General features: G+C 44.7%; 2 protein-coding genes across 2 annotated transcripts; both read left to right on the forward strand.

Moving 5' to 3' along the window:
- Window positions 1–7,997: 7,997 nt before the first annotated feature.
- LOC123347703 (olfactory receptor 49-like) lies at window positions 7,998–8,927 on the forward strand. Its single transcript, XM_044984942.1, has one exon. The coding sequence runs from the start codon at window positions 7,998–8,000 to the stop codon at window positions 8,925–8,927; it is 930 nt and encodes a 309-aa protein (XP_044840877.1).
- Window positions 8,928–15,400: 6,473 nt separating this feature from the next.
- On the forward strand, window positions 15,401–16,346 carry LOC123348934 (olfactory receptor 6C75-like). The gene has a single exon (XM_044986638.1). The coding sequence runs from the start codon at window positions 15,402–15,404 to the stop codon at window positions 16,344–16,346; it is 945 nt and encodes a 314-aa protein (XP_044842573.1). The 5' UTR covers window position 15,401.
- The last annotated feature ends 3,475 nt before the right edge of the window (window positions 16,347–19,821 follow it).

A 19,821-nucleotide genomic window follows, 5' to 3' on the forward strand; every position in this document is an offset into this window, starting at 1 on the left:
TGTCATCTGGCAGGGTTTTTTTAGGGAGTAAAAGTGACTTCCCATCCAGGCTCCATTGCCTCTATGAGGCAGGGCTCATTTTCATGGGGCAGATTGGGACAAATTTACTCCAGCTAAGTAGAACTTTGCTCCATGACCAGTCTCCTGAGGCTCAATTGTGATTTGGACTATGAAGCCCTACAGAGCAGTCCGGTGATCCCTCCCACTCATGTGCAAAATGCATGGACTTTGGGCGTGAGATTGCAGAATTCAGCTGTCCGTTCAAGGGTTTCGTAATACAGGCCCACTGAAATCAGTAGGTCCACCTGCAGAGTAAGATACTACTCATTGCAATTAAGGCTGGCTCATTCATGGCCCATGCAAGCATTGTTATTAATAATGGTTATTACTGGTATGTATTAGTTTTGTGGCAGAGCACACAGGCATCTGGTGGAGGTCAGAGCCTCACTATGAAGACATAGTCAACTCATGTGGAAGTTATCGTGGACTTCACTAGACTAGCCCTGCAGTAGCCAGGGGCGGCTCTAGATATTTTGCCACCCCAAGCACGGTAGGCAGACTGCCTTCAGCAGCCTGCTGGAGGTCCACCGAAGCCGCAGGGCCAGCGGACCCTCCGCAGGCTGCCAATGAAGGCAACCTGCCTGCCATCTTCGCGGCGACCGGCAGAGCGCCCCCCGTGGCTTGCCGCCCCAGGCACGCGCTTGGCGTGCTGCTGCCTGGAGCCGCCCCTGGCAGTAGCAGCAGTTGCACTGAAAAAGAACCTCCATTTCTAAAGCCATGTATGATTAACTAGTCTATTTTCTTCCCCAATATATTCCAACATGTTGGTTCTCTGTACTAGAAGCAGGTGTGGCAGAATTCAACTGTTAGCATTTTAATAGTTTTCACAGATAATATCAATGTTCATTTAAGTACTTTTCTCTATATACATCAACTTAAATTTTCACAGTTGCAAGAAATAGGGGTGTGTGCGAAGCAATAAGAGCAACAAAGACAACAATTATTTAATGACATTAGGCAATGAGATTTAAAAGATAAAGATTTGCAACCATTAAAACACAAATTGTTCACATTACAATGGAAACACTCTTTCGTCGGTTTGTGTGTGTCTGACGGAAATGACGTTTATTATCATTTACAGAGGTAGAAGCAATACTTCCCAAGCCTAATTCCAAGGTCATAGTTTTGTGATATGAATAGTCTTGGCTCTGTATAAATAATATAATTTGGTTTAATATTTTAAGGAAGTAGCTCTTAACCAGGGGTACACGTACCCCTGGGGTACAGAGAGGTCTTCCAGGAGGTATTTGCCTAGGTTTACAACAGGCTACATAAAAAAGCACTATCAGAGTCAGTACAAACTAAAATTTCATACAGACAGTAACTTCTTTATACGTCTGTACACTGAAATGTAAGTACAATATTTATATTCCAATAGATTTTATAAGTATATGGTAAAAATGAAAAAGTGAGCAATTTTTCAGTTATGTGCGGTGACACTTTTGTATATGTCTGATTTTGTAAGCAAGTAGTTTTTAAGTGGGGTTGTGACCGGCCTCGGTTGGCCCACCGAGCCGCTAGGGGGTGGTGGGTAGTTACTGTCCCACTGGCCGGCCTGCGTCAGGCCGTCTGTCACTAGGGAATTAGCAGAGGGAGGGACGCCGGCAAAGGTCTATAGCGCCCCTCAGACAGGCGAGCGCCGCCAAGAGTCTCTAACGCGCCCCTCGGGCAGGCGAGCGCCGGCAAGAGTCTCTAACGCGCCCCTCGGGCCGGCGAGCGCCAGTGAGGGTCTCTAGCGCTATCGGGATTTTGTTACCCGAGGCGGGTTGGCCGGGGTAGGGGAACACAGGCCCACCCAACTCCACTGCGTTCCAGCCCAGGGCCCTGACAGTGGCGGGGCGAGGGTCCCACCACTGGGTCAGCGGGGTCCCTCCACAACACGCTGACCAAATAGACCCACCGCGCTGTGCAGTTCTGTCCCTGGGCTCCTTCCTACCTGGTCCCTCAAGCGAGTCCCTCAGGCTCCTCCAGCTCCTCCGGGTACTCGGCAGTGGGCAGCCCTGGTAGCCCCCGGCCTTCCTCCAGGTCAGGTTTCTCCTGGTCCAGGGCCTCCCCTGGCCCAGCAGCAGGGTCTGCATCTGCCTCCCTCCCTGGTGCTGCCCTGACTGGGCTAAGGGCCCTGCCCTTTATACTTCCTGTTCCACCCTCCCCTTTCGGGGGGTGGAGTAAGCTTGGTCTGGCCCCGCCCCCTCCGGCTGAGAGAGTGGCTCTTTACCCTCAGTTGTTGGGGGACGCCACCCTGGCTTCCTACAGAGGGGAAACTTGGGGTAGGCAAGACAAATCCGACTCCTGAGGGGACTACAGTAATCTGGAAAGGTTGAAAACCACTGTTTTAAGGTGTTTCCTGAACAGCAGTGGCAGAACATTGGTGCATCCTGTATTAGATTTAACTGTGTGTGTACAATACTTTGGTAATTTTATACCATTCACAGAATGTGAGGATCTCATTAATAAAAAAAGCAAACTTTGTATGGTTGTGCTTAGAGTCCCCAACCAAGTTCAGGGCCCATGGTGATCTGAAAACACACACCAAGTGGTAATCCTTGTCCTGAACACCTTAAAATCTCAACAGACAGAAGAGACATATTACCGTCTTCATTCTACCAGCAGGGGAATGAGGCACTGAGAGATGCAGAGACTTCCCAGTTGTCACACAAGGATTCTGTGGCAGAACAAAGAATTAAGCCCAACTTTGTCTACTCTTAGGCCGATATCTCAGGCACAAGCACATCCTTCCTCTCCAAAGCACATGGACATTCTGCAACAATCCCAATGCATCTTTGCAGTCACCTTTGGTCACCAGCATTCATTACATTTCCCCTTCCTTAATGCAAACTATCACAGACTCAGGGTCACCGTACCTGTATCCCTCTCCCTGGTCCACTCCCAGAATGTCCAGTCAGGTCTCCAGCCATCACCTGTCACTGAGCAAGGACCTTTGTGCCAGGCCTTTCTAACCGGGGGTATTAAGGAATGAACAACCCCCTGCTATACATGGGGGACCCCCGCAAGACACCCTGCCTAATGCACAGTGCCTAGGTGTTGCTTTCTCATCAAGGGCTCTGAACAATGAACTGCAAACAGTGACAGGTTACCTCCTGGTGCTTTCTAAGCCAGCCCATTTATTCTTAACGTAAAGGTATTTCAGAAAAAACATATAAAACAGTATCCATTCCTCGATGTATGGTAACTATACCCAGTGACTGCAGCTTAGACATACCCAGTGTGATCACGCTCACTTTAGTTCTAGTACAGTAACTGAAGTCGAGTGACTCAAATGTAACTCTAACATTTTGGAAACAAGGAGTGTGTCAGCCTAAACAGCAGTACAGAAGCATGTGCCCCCAAATGAAATTAATAGGCAGCAGGTCTAAAATAAATAAAAGGAAGTTCTTCTTCACACAACGTACAGTTAACCTGTGGAACTCCTTGCCAGAAGATGTTGTGAAGGCCAAGACTATAACAGGGTTCAAAAAAGAACTAGATAAGTTCATGGAGGACAGGTCCATCAATGATTATTAGCCAGGGTGGGCACGGGATGGTGTCCCTAGCCTCTGTTTGCCAAAAGCTGGGAATGAGCAACAGGGGATGGATCAGTTGATGGTTACCTGTTCTGGTCATTTCCTTTGGGACACCAGGCACTGGCCACTGTCAGAGGACAGGATACTGGGTTAGATGAACCTTTGGTCTGATCCACTCTGGCCATTCTTATGTTCTTATGGTCTTATCACGTGAGCACAGAAAACAGATTGCAGGCATTCCAAGACACTCAGGAAGAACCCATCCCTACAACAATGAACCAGCTGCAGGTTACCGGTGGGTGTAATTAACTTAATGTGGCAATGAGCAACTGATTGTACTTCAATTATGTACATCGAGAATGTACCTGACAATATTTCAGTCAGGGAGAGTTAGGTTTAATTTTGTCATTAATGGCGCAGGTCATATTTACTCTGTATAAAAGCCTGAATTAAAGAGATCAGATTTCAGACTGATGTTTGGTGAATTATGGAATTAACCTGGATTCTGTTTTCCAGAAGCTGGGTATGAGTGACAGAGGATGGATCATTTAATGATTACCTGTCCTGTTCATTCCTTCTGGGGCACCTGGCATTGGCCACTGTAGGGAGAGAGGATACTGGGCTAGATGAACCTTTGGTCTGACCCCGTAGGGCCGTTCCTATATTCTTCTGTTCTTATCTGACATGCATTTCCTCCTCACGCTAGCTCACCCTTCCCTTGGGAGTTCTTGGGGACCATCTTTGCTTAGGTGGGCAGGGTCACCTCTGCCTGCCCCCCACACTTGCAGCAACTTCCCTCAATTGAAGTTGGTGAAAAATGGCTGAAGAGCATGAGTGAGTCTTTCATAACCTCCCGTCTCTCATTCAGGTGACTCACCAGACAGCCTCATCAGGGAACACAGGATCCTACCAGGGCAACTTCAGTTTCTCTGCTGACAAGCCAGTACCTCTGGGCAGGGGCCAGCCTTCTGCCTAGAACGAATACAAGTCAATGGACAACCACCATGGTAGAAGAGTTCATTCTCTTGGGCCTGGCCAATGACCAATCATTTAAATATCTTCCTATTCATGGTTTGCCTTCTTGATCCAATTGGGAAACACCAAGGCCATCTCCTCCATCTCCCTGTAGCAATTCTCCGTCTTGTCAAGAAAATGAGTGAGTTGGCACATGGAGACACAGAACCCATTGGCTTCTCCCTGGGGAATGAAGAAACGTAACATCAACCTATTCTTTTCTAAAACTCTGAGAAGAAGGGAGCAGAAGTGTGTCCCTACAGTGTTGTCAGCAAAGCTCATTAGCTAATTGGCCTCAGGGGTCCCAGCCAAAACTGAGGGACAAGAATACCAGACATGACAACTATTATAAATGAGAACACAAAAGGGAGGGGTTGTTTAATATAGCCCAGGTTTATCCTCATGATCTGTTATATAGAATGGCATAGATAGACAGGGCCAAATCAGAGCATCTTGATTCAGCAGCTGCAGGATTTCTGTGACAATTGCAGGTGTTTCTAAGTCAGAGTCTGAGTGAGGATGAACAGAACAGGATGGCTGCGGTGGGATTTTAAAGCAATCTCGATTTGAAGAGCCTGGCAGTTATTATTATTGTTTTATTCTGTCGTCCTAGATCGAGGCCCCTCTTTAGGATCCCAGTACCATTGTGCTAGGCAAAGAAGGGAGCTCTCCCGAAAATATTCACTCTGTGTAGCATGAGTCAGAAAGATATGGATGTGATCAACATTATAGTTGGGAGTTAAACGTGTAGAAAATAATGACAGATGTGAAGAGCAGTGGTGACACAACAGCTGCCATTCTTTAGTGTCTCCTGGTGATTGCGGCATCTGGTGAGCTCTGAGGATGGTTTTGAAGGTGCGCAATGTGGTGACTTTGGAGATCTTTGCAGGATATGAATCTTTGAGGTTTGCAAGTAGATACAATGCCGCTACCATTACTTCAGGGATCCCTGTTATGGTATACATTTAATGTGGGAACAATCAGATTTGTTTAATCATGGTGGTGAAGTTATGACAAGTGTCCTTGCAAAAAATTCTGCTACCCTTATCTGCAAAGCCAAGCAAATGGATGAGATGGCTTATTGCAAAATGGGAATCCCTGAGAAATAAGAGCCCTTCTTGTTTTGTGTATTCAAACTCCCAGAGAAATACTGTTGAAAAAGTAGAACTTTTGAAGAAAGAAGTGTTTGGAGAGGTGCATGGGACCCAATCTGCAAAGACACACGGCTTTTCTTCAGGTTCTGTTTGTGATGAGGAGAGCAGCCGTCTCTGCAGATGCAAGTTTGTGACCTCACTCTCCATTTTCCAACTCTGTAAGTACCTCTCCATAGCCACCAGCATCTTAACATTGTCTGAGAGCCCTCTGGAGCCAGTGTTAGGCTCTCAATTGACTTTGAAGACCATTGGATCAGGTCCAAGCTGGGTAATGTGACTGATTTAAAATTTAGCCATTCAAGCTATGCTTCTATTCAATACAAGGGATGTGTATGTGGAAAGGGAATGAAACCAGAGTTTAGGAAGGAAAATCCTTCCTAATTTGTAACCAATATGTTGTGTTAGAGCAATTTCCAGTTGAATCTGCAGGCAGCCAGAAGCAGAGCTTCTCGATTAACAGACAAATAGAGGCGGATAACAGAATTAGTTCCAGTCAGCGTGGATTCATGGACATAACCTGAGAGTTTTGTTTCATGTCATTACATGTTTGTTTGATTATGGTAATAATGCTGATGCAATATGTTTAGATTTCTGTGAGGCATTTGATGTGATACAGAACCATAGAAATGCTGGGTTGGAAGGGAACTTGAGAGCTCATCTTTTCCATCCCTCCTGTGCTGAGGCAGGACCTCGGCTGTGTGGAAGCAGGGAAAGCTTCAATAAGGATTTGAAGCGGATTTTAATGCGTGTCAGTCAGTTAGCAAGAGTCAGGCCATACTGTAACCCTAATGACGTGAGACTTGTAGGAGCAAAGATAGTGCGAGGCGACAGGACAAGAACTATGTACAAAGTTATTACGACCTTGCAATCACTAACCAAAATGCAGGCTTGCTTTTCTTAAGAGAGAGACAAATAAGATAAGCCTTTCTGCTATGTATAAACAAAATGTATTTGTTGCTTTTTACTGTCTCCATGATTGCTAGAAATTGTCTGTAACAAAGGTATAAAGGCTTGATGTAATTGTTTACCAGTTGAGAGACCTGTCTGGGACTGGGGCGACCCTGTGTCCTATGGCACTCTCTCCCTCCATTGTAATTACTGGAGAAATAATAAAGTATTTGATTTTGCTGCACCCAAACAAAAAGCGAGAACTGAGTTTTTCTCCGACAGCTGTATTCTAACCCTTTCATCATTTTTGTTGCAGTCTTGTGGACCCTCTCCAATTTGTCCACAACTTTCTTTAAATGTGGACTACACAACTGGACAGTACACTCCAGCTGAGCTCTCACCAGTATTGGATCACTCACCTCCTGGGTCTTACATACAACAGTCCTGTTAATACACCCCAGTATGATATTGGCCTTTTCCCAACAGCATCGCATTGTGACACAGATTCCATTTGTGAGGCAATATAACCCCAAGGTCCTTTCCAGCAGTGTTACCTACTTGCCAGCTAGTCCCAGTTTGTAGCTGTGCATTTGATATTTGTCTTCCTAAGTCTAGTACTTTGCACTCGTTGGCTATTACCTAAAACCCTGTTATCCTCTAGGTGTTTACAACTCGATTGTTTAATAATTTGTTCCGGTATCTTTCCAAGTATCAAAGTTAGGCTGTTGGGTCTATCATTCCCCAGATACCCTTTGTTTCCCCTTTTCTAAGGCAGGTACTATTTTTTATTTGATTTTTTACTTTGTGATTAAGAAACTAGAATGATACACAATTAACATGGTGCAAACTGAAGAGATTTAAAACACGTCTAACTGAACAGTGGAATTCTATATGGGCAATCATCCTTCAGCATGGCTGTTTCTAGAGGAGTCCCGCAGGGATTGGTTCTTGGCTCAGTACTTTTAAATTTTTATCAATGACCTGGAAGAAAACAAAACCCAAACTTTCACAGAAAGGAAATTTAATCTTTGGAACAACTTTCCAAGCCTTGTGGTGGATTTTCCATCACTGGAAATTTTAAAACCAATATTAGATTTTTTTTTGATGTTGGATGTTTATTTAATTCAGAGATGTTCCTTGGTCCATTCTATATAAGAAGTCAGAATAGATGATCATACTGGTGCCTTCTGTCCTTAAAAATCTATGATAAATAGTGGTAAAACGTATGACTTTTTCAAAGAAATTATTAAAGAGATTAGTTCTATTTATGTGTAGAATTTCCCTGCAGGCGTCCTGTCCTTATTGGCCTATCGGTGCTGGTTTTAACATGGTTTATTTTTTCTTTAAAGATGAGTGAAGAATGAAGAACCAGACCATGGTGGTGGAATTCATCATTGTGGGACTGTCCAACGACCACCATGTCAACATCATCCTGTTTGTGGTTCTATCGGTTGTCTTCTTCTTGACTGTGATGGGTAACATTGCTGTTGTCACCCTCTCCTTGGTGGACCATCGCCTCCAATCGCCCATGTATTTCTTCCTCAGGAACTTCTCCCTCTTGGAAATCTGCTTCAGCTTAGTCATCATGCCCAGGTTCCTCTACAGCCTCCTGACAGAGAGAAAATCTATTTCCCTCCCTGGTTGTTTCCTTCAGTTGTTGTTGTTCTTTGTCCTGGGACCCTGTATATTTTTCCATGTGGGTATGATGTCCTTTGACCGCTACATGGCTATCTGCCATCCCTTGCGTTATGGCACCATCATGAATGGCAAGGTCTGCTTCCAGTTAGTGCTGGGCTGCTGGGTGATGAGTTTACTTATAATGTTTCCCCCAGCCTTTATGGCCGTCCTGGTGCCATTCTGTGGCCCTAATGTCATAAACCACTTCTATTGCGACACAGCCGCATTGCTCCAACTCTCCTGCATAGACACGGGACATATTGAGGTAATGCTCTTGCTTTCAACTTCACTTCTCATACTTGGAAATTTCACTGTCACTATCATTTCCTATGGCTGTATCATCTGTACTATCATGCGCATCCCATCCACCACAGGAAGGAAAAAGGCCTTTTCCACCTGCTCCGCTCACCTCCTGGTTGTTGTGATATTGTACAGTAGCTCCATCTTCAGGTATGTCCGAAGAAGTCAGCGGGGAGCACAAGAATTTGACAAATTTGTGGCCTTCTTCTTCTCGGTGGTGGCCCAACTCTTTAACCCCTACATCTATGCTCTCCGCAACAAACAAGTCAAACAGGCCCTGAAGGACATCTGTGGCAGAGCATTTTCTAAGTGAGTCTCTCATGAAAATCCCTAACCACAAAGAGAAAGGCCCACACAGAACCTGGATGGTCTTTGGGTTCATGCCAGGCTCCCCAATGGACTTGGGGGTCCTGAGCAGTAAATAGGAGTGAATTTATTTCCCCATAGCTAGACGCATGGGATATAAGGCCAAAATGGACTATCTGATCATCAAGTCTGACCTTTGGTATAAAACAGACCTTAGAATTCCACCCAGTTAGCTATGTGGTAAGCCTAGTGACTTGTGTCCAGTGGAAGCATAGCTTCCTGAAGGTTATCCAGCGTTGACTGGAAGCCTTCAAGAGATGGAGGCTCTACCACCTCCTTGGTTGTTTTCTCCCAAAAAGGAATGTTTGGGTTATTGTTGCTGAAATTTAAAAATTACAAAATTCAGTTTCGGTTGAACTAAAGAAAATACTTTGCTCAATTTTGGGATAAATATTTTAAAAGAAAAAAGAGAGAACTTCATTTAAAAATCTTGAAACTATGTTTTGAATTTTTCAAATTATTTTTTATGATTCATTTTTTGGCCAAAATTAATCTCTGAATTCAGACTGAATTTACAAATGATTTTTCTTGACCTGAAACTTCATTTTTTTACATAGTAAATTATTAACATGACAAATTTCACCAAGCTGTGTTTCTAAATTCATTTTGTCTGGCTTTAACATCAAGCCAATGCATCTTGTTCTGTATGTCTCTGCTAAGTTGTTGTAGCTGTGTTGATCCCAGGATATTAGAGAGAAGATCAGTGAGGTAATGTCACCACAGACTTTAAATTTCGAGAGAAGCACCTTCATACTTTCCTCCATGCTACCCCTCCTGATTTGGAAGAGCACCCAGTAAATATATGCTAAATACCTCACAGACTTCCGTCAAACTCCCCTTCCCTGTGATTCCTAGCAAACAAGCCTGACAACTCTCAGGCAGCTATTTTACTTAGATCACTGACAGTGCTGGTCAGTGTCTCAATCTCATTGTGTCCTGGTGATACCCCTTTTCTCACCTGTTGTCTCTTGTGTTATACAATGTATCCTCTTGGGGGCTGGGACCATAGCTTTGGTCTATGTTTGTACTGCACCTAGCACAGTGGGGTCATGCTTTATGACTGGCACTCTTTGGGATGGCCACAATACACATTATCATAGATAGATCATAGATTATTAGGGTTGGAAGGGACCCTCAGGAGATCATCTAGTCCACCCCCTCTGCTCAAAGCAGGACCCAAACCCCAAATGGCCCCCTCAAGGATTGAACTCACAACCCTGGGTTTAGCAGGCCAATGCTCAAACCACTGAGCTATCCCTCCTCCCCCAGATAATACAAAACTATGAAGTGAGTAGGAATGTTTCAAGGACTTCAGTGGGGACAGGATGTCACTTCTGTTGTTCAGCTGGAAGTCACCTTCAATGAAACTTGAAGCTATAACTCCCCTTCATGCTTTGGGGAATCACTCTTTTACCCGTGCAGGAAATTTCCCCTTTAGAAGTGACTGAAAAGAGGAAAATGAACTGCAATGCCCACGGTCACAGAGAAGGTCTCTGGCAGAGGTTGGAATTCACCACTGATTTCCTGAGTTGTCTTCTTCCCACAGTAGCATCAGTCATATGGCGACCTGACTTTTCTGTATGTTTTCCATGTCTTGCCATGAAAACACGTGAGATGGGAAATAGTGACCGAACCCTTTGAACTCCCTCTGGGGAAAAGAGAAACAACACATTATCATGCTCTTTCTGAAAAGATTTCTCAGCATGTTGGCAGCAAAGCTCTTTATCTAATTGATCTCAGGGGTCCCAGCCAGCAACTACAGATAAAAACATCAGAGACTACAACTATTACAGTTGGGAATTGGAAAAGGAGGGGTTACGTGATGCAGGCAGTGGTCACCCATATTTATCCCTGTATTCTCGTATGCAGAAAGGCACACATTGACACACCTAAACTGGAGAATCTCAACTCAGCAGCTTCAGGATTTATGTGATAATTTTGGTTCTTGTTTGGGGTATTTCTAAGGTCTCTGTTACCACAGGGCATGAGAGGGAATGGCCAGCATATGACAGCAGGGGTGGGATTTTGAAGTGATAATGCTTTGACGAGCTCGGTGGGTAATCTTACTGTTTTGTTTTGCGGCATGAGATTAAAATCCCAGTTCCATTGTGCTAGGCAAAGCAGGTCACTGACCCAACATTTTCCAGGCTTGATGTAGAATAAGACTCAGCTATATGGCTACGATAAAAAGAACAATTTGTGGCCAGGGAGTGCAATTTAAGACTGAGAAGCGTATGATAAATGTGACACAGTGAGGTAACGCACAACAGCTGCCATTCTTGAGTATCTCACTGATAGCTTGGCACAGCTGAGGTGGGAAGCTGGATTTGAAGGCGGACAATGGGTTAGGAGATTTTTACAGGGTATGAGTCTGTGAGGTTTGCTTTCACCTTAGCAGACACAATGCCACTGCCATTATTCTAGGAATCTCCATTAAGGGATATATTTAATTAGGGAAATGCTAGATTACTTTCATTGTCTTAGTCAAGTGGTATCCGGGAGCCCAAAACTCATTGTAAAAAAATCCAGAAACCCAAGCTAATAGCTAGTATGGCTTATTGTAAAATGGGCACCTCACAGGAATAAGTTCCCTCAAACTCCTGGAGAAATACTGTTGAAAAAGCAGAGCTATTGAAAAAGGGAAGGTTTGGGGAGATGCACCCTGGACCCTGTTTGAGAAAAACCAGGGAGCTTCTGCAGGTTGTGTGTAATGCACACAGAAGCCTTCCCCACTGATTAATATTTGTGTCCTCACTCTCCATGTCTCCAACTCTGTAAGTATCTCTGCATGGGCAGCTTCGCTGCGTGAATCCAAACCGCATTGGAACCTACGGGAAGCTCTCTATTGACTCTGGAGAAATTTGGACCAGACCCTGAAGGTCTAAGTAGCGTGTTCCAACTGATATAAAATGAAGCAATTCAAATGATATGTCTGGTCAATGCAAGGGGAGGCGTTGCGTGTCTGTGGTGGAAGGGAATGAAGCCAGGAGCTTCTAAGGAATTACCAAACTAATCTGTAATGTTTACCTGAATCTGCAGACAGGCTGGAAAAAATAACTTGGAGAGAACAACGAGGATCTCCCATTCACTTCTATGGGATTATGAATACCAAGAAAGTTATTTTTAGTGCCAGCATAGCGGTCTATCTCGCCACCCGTCCCTTTAGCAGACAGATGCTCTCAACATACTTATCCATCACTGTTGGGTGGAGTGTCTGATTTCAGAGTGGGGTGGGCAGGAAGGAATTGACATCCAGGACCGAGCTGGCAGCCTGAATTCCAAAATGTCCTCTTCACACGCCTGTTTGGTGGAAAAGAAGGGGTAACTGGGATGAGCCAAGTAATTAAACTCCTGTGAGCCTGAGATAGATGCTGGGCAAATCATGGAGCACCTGATATGGGACTCGATCCGTATCGAAGTAGATGAGAGGGAAAGAATCAAGTCCAATCAGCATGGGCTTATGACAAATAGATTCTGTCAAATTAACCTGATATCTTTTTTGTTGGTGATAGCACAAGTTTGGTTTATAAAAGTAACAATGTTGATGTTCTCCGCTTAGCCTTCTGTCAAGCATTTGAGGTGGTACAAATGAGACAGACTCTCCGAAATGTAGGGTTGGAAGGGACCTTGAGTGGTCATCTAGTCCATCCCCAAAGGTGAAGCAGGACTAAGTGAACCTAGGCCATGCCTGACAGGTGTTTGTCTATTCTGCCATTAGAAATCGCCGATGATGGGGATTTTCACAACCTCCTGCAGTAATGTATTCCTGTAATTAACTATTCTTGTAGTTAGAAAGTTTTCCCTAATATTGAACCTAATTCGCACTTTTTGGTGATTCAGTCCATTTCTCCTTGTCCTGCATTCAGTGGATATGGAGAACAATTGTTCCCCGTCCTCTTTTCTCCTGTTAAAGTTTTCTAGGTCTTTTATCCTTTTTGTGTCACTCTTCTAGAACCTCTCCAATTAGTTCTCATTTTTTTCAAAGTGTGGAATCCAGAACAGAAAACAGTACTGCTGCTGAAATGCCACCAGGGCAGAGTAGAGTGGGACAATTACCTCCCGTATCTTACATTCGACTCTCCGTTAATACACCCCAGAATGATATTAGCCTTTTTTGCAACTGCATCACCTTGCTGACTCATGTCCCATTTGTGATCCACTCTACCACCCAGATCCTTTTCAGCAGTACTGCCTCTTAGCCAGTTAATCCTCATGTTGTGGATATGACTTTTGATATTTTTCTTCCTAAGTGTAGAACTTTGCACTTGTTTTGACTGAAGTCCATCTTGTTGGTTTCATACCAATTCTCCAATTTGTCAAGGTCGTTTTGATTTCTAATCCTGTTCTGCCAAGTCCCAGGAATCTCTCCCAGGCAGGTTTCAGCTGTAGATTTTGTAAACAGACTCTCCACTCTGTTATCCATGCTATTCATGAAAATATTGAATTGTACTGGACCCAGGACAGACGGTTATGGACCCAACTAGATACTTTCCTCCACTTTGACGTTGAACCACTGCTAGCTACTTTGTGAGTTTAGCCTTTTAACCAATTTTGCACCCACCCTTACAGTAATTTGATCTAAACCACATTTCTCTATTTTGCTTATGAGACTGTCATGTGCAAGGAATGAGTGACATGGGATGGATCACTGTATGATTCCCTGTTCTGTTTATTTCCTCTGGGGCATCTGGCATTAGCCTCTGTTGGAAGACAGGATGTTGGGCTAGATGGACCTTTGATCTGACCCAGTCTGGCCGTTCTTATTTTCTTATGTGTCAGAAGCCTTACTAAAATCAAGGTATATCAGATCTACAGCTTCCCAACTGCCCACCATTCCGGTAACCATATGAAAGAAGGAAATTAGATTGATTTAGCTTGCTTTGTTCTTGAGAAATTAGTTAGCTATGATTGAACACCCTAATAGCCTCTAGATGCTTACGACTTCATTGTTGAATAATTTTTTCCAGTATCTTTCTTGGTATAGAAGTTAACTGGTCTATAATTCAACAGCTCCTCTTTATTTCCCCTTTTTAAATACAGGGACTATTTTTTATTTCATTTTTTACATTGTGATTAAGAAACTAGAACGATACACAGTTAACATGGCACAGATTAAATGGACTAAAAGGTGGGTACTGAATGATCTCAAAGTGGAATTATATATGGGCAATCATCATTGAGTGTGGGTGTTCTTAGTGGGGTCCAACAGGGTTTGATTCTTGGACCTGTACTTTTTAATATTTGTATCAATGACCTGGAAGAAAACAAACTTTCACCATGAGGGTATATAATCATTGGAACAACTCAATGGATTTTCCATCACTGGACATTTTAAAATAAAGATTGGAAGGTTTTTTTAAAAAGTGACACTCTAGTTCTAACAGTAGATAGTTCAGGGAAATTCCTCGCTCTCTTCTATACAGGAGGTCAGAACAGATGTTCACATTGGTTCCTTCTGGCCTTTTTCATGTATGAAAAATTGAAGTAAAACTCATGAATTTTTAAAAGAAGTAATTTTCATTCTCCCTTTCTCTGCAGTTCTCCCCCTCCCCCCCAGCTATCAGTAATTGTTTTTAGTTGTTCTATCAGGATTGTTTCACTGAGCCCATGTTTGTTAGGCATTGTGCGGGGGCGGCTGCCCCACCCCAGTAAACAGGGGTTAAAAGCAGCCCTGGAGAGGCTGCAGCAGGGAAAGCTGGGCTGATTAAGGAAGCAGCCACAGCTGTGGCCAGCTCAATCAGGGCCCAGCTGGCCCTTATAGGAGGGCAGTGGGCCAGGAGCAGGAGACGCTCCCTCTCTCGCTTCCTGAGAGAACAGGACCTGGCTGCCTGGGAGCTGCGCAGGGACCTGAGGTGGAGCAGTGCTGGGGAAGGGCAGAGGGAGCTGGGGAGCTCCAGCCTAGCAAGCCCCCAGGCTGCAGGCCGAGTTAAGGGCCCATGAAAGGTACTGGGGCAGCCCAGAGATAGGCAGAGGAGCTGGTCCTACCCCCTTCGCCAATGAGGAGTGGTTTACAGACTGCAGCCTGCCCCAGGGAGCAGGGGCTAGATGGTGATTGGCAGTAGCCACTGAGGCAAGGTGGGGATAGGTGGTTCCCCGAGGTGGGGAGACCCAAATTGTGGGTTACTGCTGGGGGAAGGACCCTGACATAGAGGGGCACTGGGGTTCAGGAGGGACATGGGGGTCAGCAGCAGGCAGGACACCAACCTGCAGAGGGCGCTCCGGGCTGGGAAGAGCTAATTCCCTAGATGACCAGCAGGAGGTGCCACGAAGGTGAGTCGTCGCCCCGCCACAGGCACCCAATTACCATTGAAGAGATTCATTCTATTTATTTACAGATTTTTCCTCTAAGTGTTCTTTACCTACTTTCCAATCAGCTCTGGTTTTGATATGGTTTTAATTTTTCTTTACAGATGAACCCAGAATGAGGAACCAGACAAGAGTAGTGGAATTCATCATTGTGGGACTGTCCAACAACCACCATGTCAACATTATCCTGTTTGCGGTTCTATTACATGTCTTCCTGTTGACTGTAATGGGAAACATCATTATTGTCACCCTCTCCCTGATGGACCATCGCCTCCAGTTGCCCATGTATTTCTTCCTCAGGAACTTCGCTCTCTTAGAAATCTGCTTCACCTCTGTCATCATGCCCAGGTTCCTCTACAGCCTCCTGACAGAGAGAAAATCTATTTCCTTCCCTGGTTGTTTCCTTCAGTTATTGTTGGTCTTCTTCCTGGGTGCCTCTATGTTTTGCCATGGGGCTGTCATGTCCTTTGACCGCTACATGGCTATCTGCCATCCCTTGCATTACGGCACCATCATGAATGGCAGGGTCTGCTTCCAGTTAGTGCTGGGCTGCTGGGTGATGAGTTTTTTTATAATGGTTCCCCCAACATTTATGGTTGTGCTGTTACCGTTCTGTGGCCCCAATATCATAAACCACTTCTACTGTGACACAGCCGCATTGCTCCAACTCTCCTGTGTGGACACGGGGCATCTTGAAGTAATGATATTTTTTTCAGCAACAGTTATCTTACTTGGTACTTTAACAGTCACTATCGTTTCCTATGGCTGTATCATCTGTACTATCATGCGCATCCCGTCCACCACAGGAAGGAAAAAGGCCTTTTCCACCTGCTCCACTCACCTCCTGGTTGTTGTGATATTGTACAGTAGCTCCATCTCGAGGTACCTCCGACCAGGACAGCGGGGTGTGCAGGACTTTGACAAAGTTGTGTCCTTTCTGTACTGTGTGGTGGCCCCTCTCTTTAACCCCTACATCTACGCTCTCCGCAACAAACAAATCAAAGAGTCCCTGAAGGAAGCCTGTGGCAGAGCAGGTTCTAAGTGTTTGAGGTTCTCATGAAAATGCCAAACCACAAAGTCGCAGGATGGATGTGAACTTGGCTGGTCAATGACTTCATGTCAGGCATCCCAATGGGCTTGATGGGTCAGGAGAAGTACATAGACACAGGAAGAGAAATTCATCCCTATCTTCATAGATTGTCAGGCCAGGTGCGTAAGGCAGGGTTTCTCAAACAGGGATCACCGCTTGTGTAGGGAAAGGCCCTGGCAGGCCAGGCCAGTGTGTTTACCTGCCCTGTCCCCAGGTCCGGATGATCGCGGCTCCCACTGGCCGCGGATTGCTGCTCCAGGACAATGGGAGCTGCTGGAAGTGGCAGCCAGTAAGTCCCTCGGCCGCGCCACTTCCAGCAGCTCCCATTGGCCTGGAGCCGCGATCTGAGGCTAGTGGGAGCTGCAATTGGCCGGACCTGCGGACGGAGCAGGTAAACACACCGGCCCGGCCTGCCAGGGGCTTTCCCTACTCAAGCCGTGACCCCAGTTTGAGAAACCCTGGTCTAAGGGATATGTGTTTAATAGTTAACTAAATTTTGAGATAAAATATCATTTAACAATAAAAATAGAAAACATTTCTTTTAAAAAATGTTGAAATAAAATGTTCTGAATTTTGCACATTGTTTTACACTCTTTATTTTCAGCTAAAGCTAGTTTCTGAATTCACTCTATATTCTTTTAGCTTACCTGAAACTGAATTTTTTTACAGAATAAATAATTCTTTTTTACAATTTCTACCAGCTCTGTTTTTAATTTCAATTTGTCCGGCTTTAACGTCCAGCCAACGGTGCTTGTTCTGTCTTTCTCTGCTAAAGGCACTTCCTCTGTCAATGGGATACAGCAACGCAGGAGGGATGAATGACTCCTCAGAGTCTAACACAGGTCTATAGCTGCTAAGACCGATTCATCTCTCGTACCCTGTCTTGGTCTTCTACCATTCACCTGCCAGGCTCTGTATTTGTGGGTCATTCTTAGTAGCATTTCTTGTAACTCTCAGACACTCCAGCTGAGATCATCACTCATTTCCCCTGGGCATTAGATAGACAAAAAACAAGCCAGGATCCTTGCTGAATAGAGAACTTCTAATCTAAAAGACAGAGCTGTAGATTCGGGAGAAATGTTTCCTTTCCTCTTTGATTTTGCAAAGGGATCTATTCAAAGGCGCAAGTGGAGGTGAGGGGAAATCTGGCTCCACTGAAGTCGTTCTGGCTTCAAAGGTCACTTTCCAAGCTTATCATTTTGACAATCTCACCACACGCTTTGTATGTCTCCACTGAGTCCCTTTCACATCAACCATAAGCCACTTTTCTTCAGTTAAGTCCCCTCCTTGGTTTATTCCCACCCTTCCAGTCATCACTCACACACTATTTGTACATTGACTCCATGCTCCATTGGCCAATGATGACAGCCACCATCATCCACTTTTCAAAGAAGCACTTCCATACTGTTCTGCATGCTACCCTTCAATATTGGGAAGAACATCGGCAAACATCTGCTAAATACCTCATTGACCTCCATCAAACTTCCCTGTGCTAATATTCCTAGCAAACAAACTTAACAACACTATGAAGGTGCTTTGTTTAGAGCACTGTCCATCACACAGACCAATATTATCTCATTGGTTCCTGAGACTCCCACCTTCTCTCACCTATTGTCTCTTTAGAGTGAGGTTATCAAATGCACTTACGCTGGAACGAAGATATTTAGGCGCTTAGTGGGATTTTCACCTACGCACCAAAAACTTATTGACTTCAAATGGATTTAGGTGCCTAGATGCTTTTAAAAATCCAACTACCTGCCTATGCACCTTGAAGTACCTGGCCCTAACTGGCTTGGCTAAAGTTGTGGAGAAGGTCTGTAGCAGAGTTTGGAATTCACCACTGATTTTCTGAGTCGTGTTCTTACCACAGTAGCATCAGTCATATGCCTACCTGACTTTTCTGTATCATCTTGCCATGAAAACACATGAGATGGGAAATAGTGACTGAACCCTTTGAATTCCCCATGGGGAAAAGAGAAACATAACTTTGTCCTGCTCTTTCCTCAAATTTTCAGAAGAAGGGATCAGAAGGGATTTCTTAAAGTGTTGTCAGCAAAACTCTTTTTATAATTGGTCTCAGGGGTCCCAGCCAGCAACTACAGACAAGAACATCAGAGACTACAACTATTACAGATGGGAATTGGAAAAGGAGGGGTTACGTGATGCAGGCAGTGGTCACCCACATTTATCCCTGTATTCTCGTATGCAGAAAAGCACACATTGACACACCTAAATTGGAGAATCTCAACTCAGCAACTTCAGAATTTGTATGATCATTTTGGTTCTTGTTTGGGGTATTTCTAAGGTCTTTGTTATCACAGGGCGTGAGTGGGAATGCCCAGCATATGACGGCAGGGGTGAGATTTTGAAGTGATAATGCTTTGACGAGCTCGGTGGGTAATCTTACTGTTTTGTTTTGTGGCATGAGATTGAAATCCCAGTTCCATTGTGCTAGGCAAAGCGAGTCACTGACCCAACATTTTTCAGGCTTGATGTAAAATAAGACTCAGATATATGGCTATGATAAAAAGAACAGTTTGTGGCCAGGGAGTGCAATTTAAGACTGAGAAGCGTATGATAAATGTGACACAGTGAGATAACGCACAGTGGCTGCCATTCTTGAGTATCTCACTGATAGCTTGGCACAGCTGAGGTGGGAAGCTGGATTTGAAGGCGGACAATGGGTTAGGAGATTTTTACAGGGTATGAGTCTGTGAGGTTTGCTTTCACCTTAGCAGACACAATGCCACTGCCATTATTCTAGGAATCCCCATTAAGGGATATATTTAATTAGGGAAATGCTAGATTACTTTCATTGTCTTGGTTAAGTGGTATCCGGGAGCCCAAAACCCATTGTAAAAAAATCCAGAAACCGAAGTTAATAGCTAGTATGGCTTATTGCAAAATGGGCACCTCACAGGAATAAGTTCCCTCAAACTCCTGGAGAAATACTGTTGAAAAAGGGAGGGTTTGCGGAGATGCACCCTGGACCCTGTTTGAGAAAAGCCAGGGAGCTTCTGCAGGTTGTGTGTGATGCACACAGAAGCCCTCCCCACTGATGAATATTTGTGTCCTCATTCTCCATGTCTCCAACTCTGTAAGTATCTCTGCATGGGCAGTTTCGCGGCGTGAATCCAAACCGCATTGGAACCTACGGGAAGCTCTCTATTGACTCGAGAAATTTGGACCAGACCCTGAACGTCTAAACTGATTGATCCAACTGATATAAAACTTAGCCATTCAAACTATTCCTCCATTCAATACAAGGGGAGGCGTTGGGTGTCTATGAGCAAAGGGAATGAAGCTAGGAGATTCTAAGGAATAAATTTCCTAATTTTTAATCAGTGACCTATGCGACTAGAAGGAACCTTGAGCAGTCATATAGTCCACACACACACACACACACACACACCTGCGCTGAAGCAGTACCATGTAAACCTACACC

The sequence above is a fragment of the Mauremys mutica genome, chromosome 13 (genome assembly GCF_020497125.1).
Source record: "Mauremys mutica isolate MM-2020 ecotype Southern chromosome 13, ASM2049712v1, whole genome shotgun sequence".
Taxonomy (NCBI): Eukaryota; Metazoa; Chordata; order Testudines; family Geoemydidae; genus Mauremys; species Mauremys mutica.

Excerpts from the sequence above, each read along its gene's own strand:
- LOC123347703 (XM_044984942.1), top strand. The coding sequence starts at position 7,998 with ATGAAGAACCAGACCATGGTGGTGGAATTCATCATTGTGGGACTGTCC.
- LOC123348934 (XM_044986638.1), top strand. The coding sequence starts at position 15,402 with ATGAGGAACCAGACAAGAGTAGTGGAATTCATCATTGTGGGACTGTCC.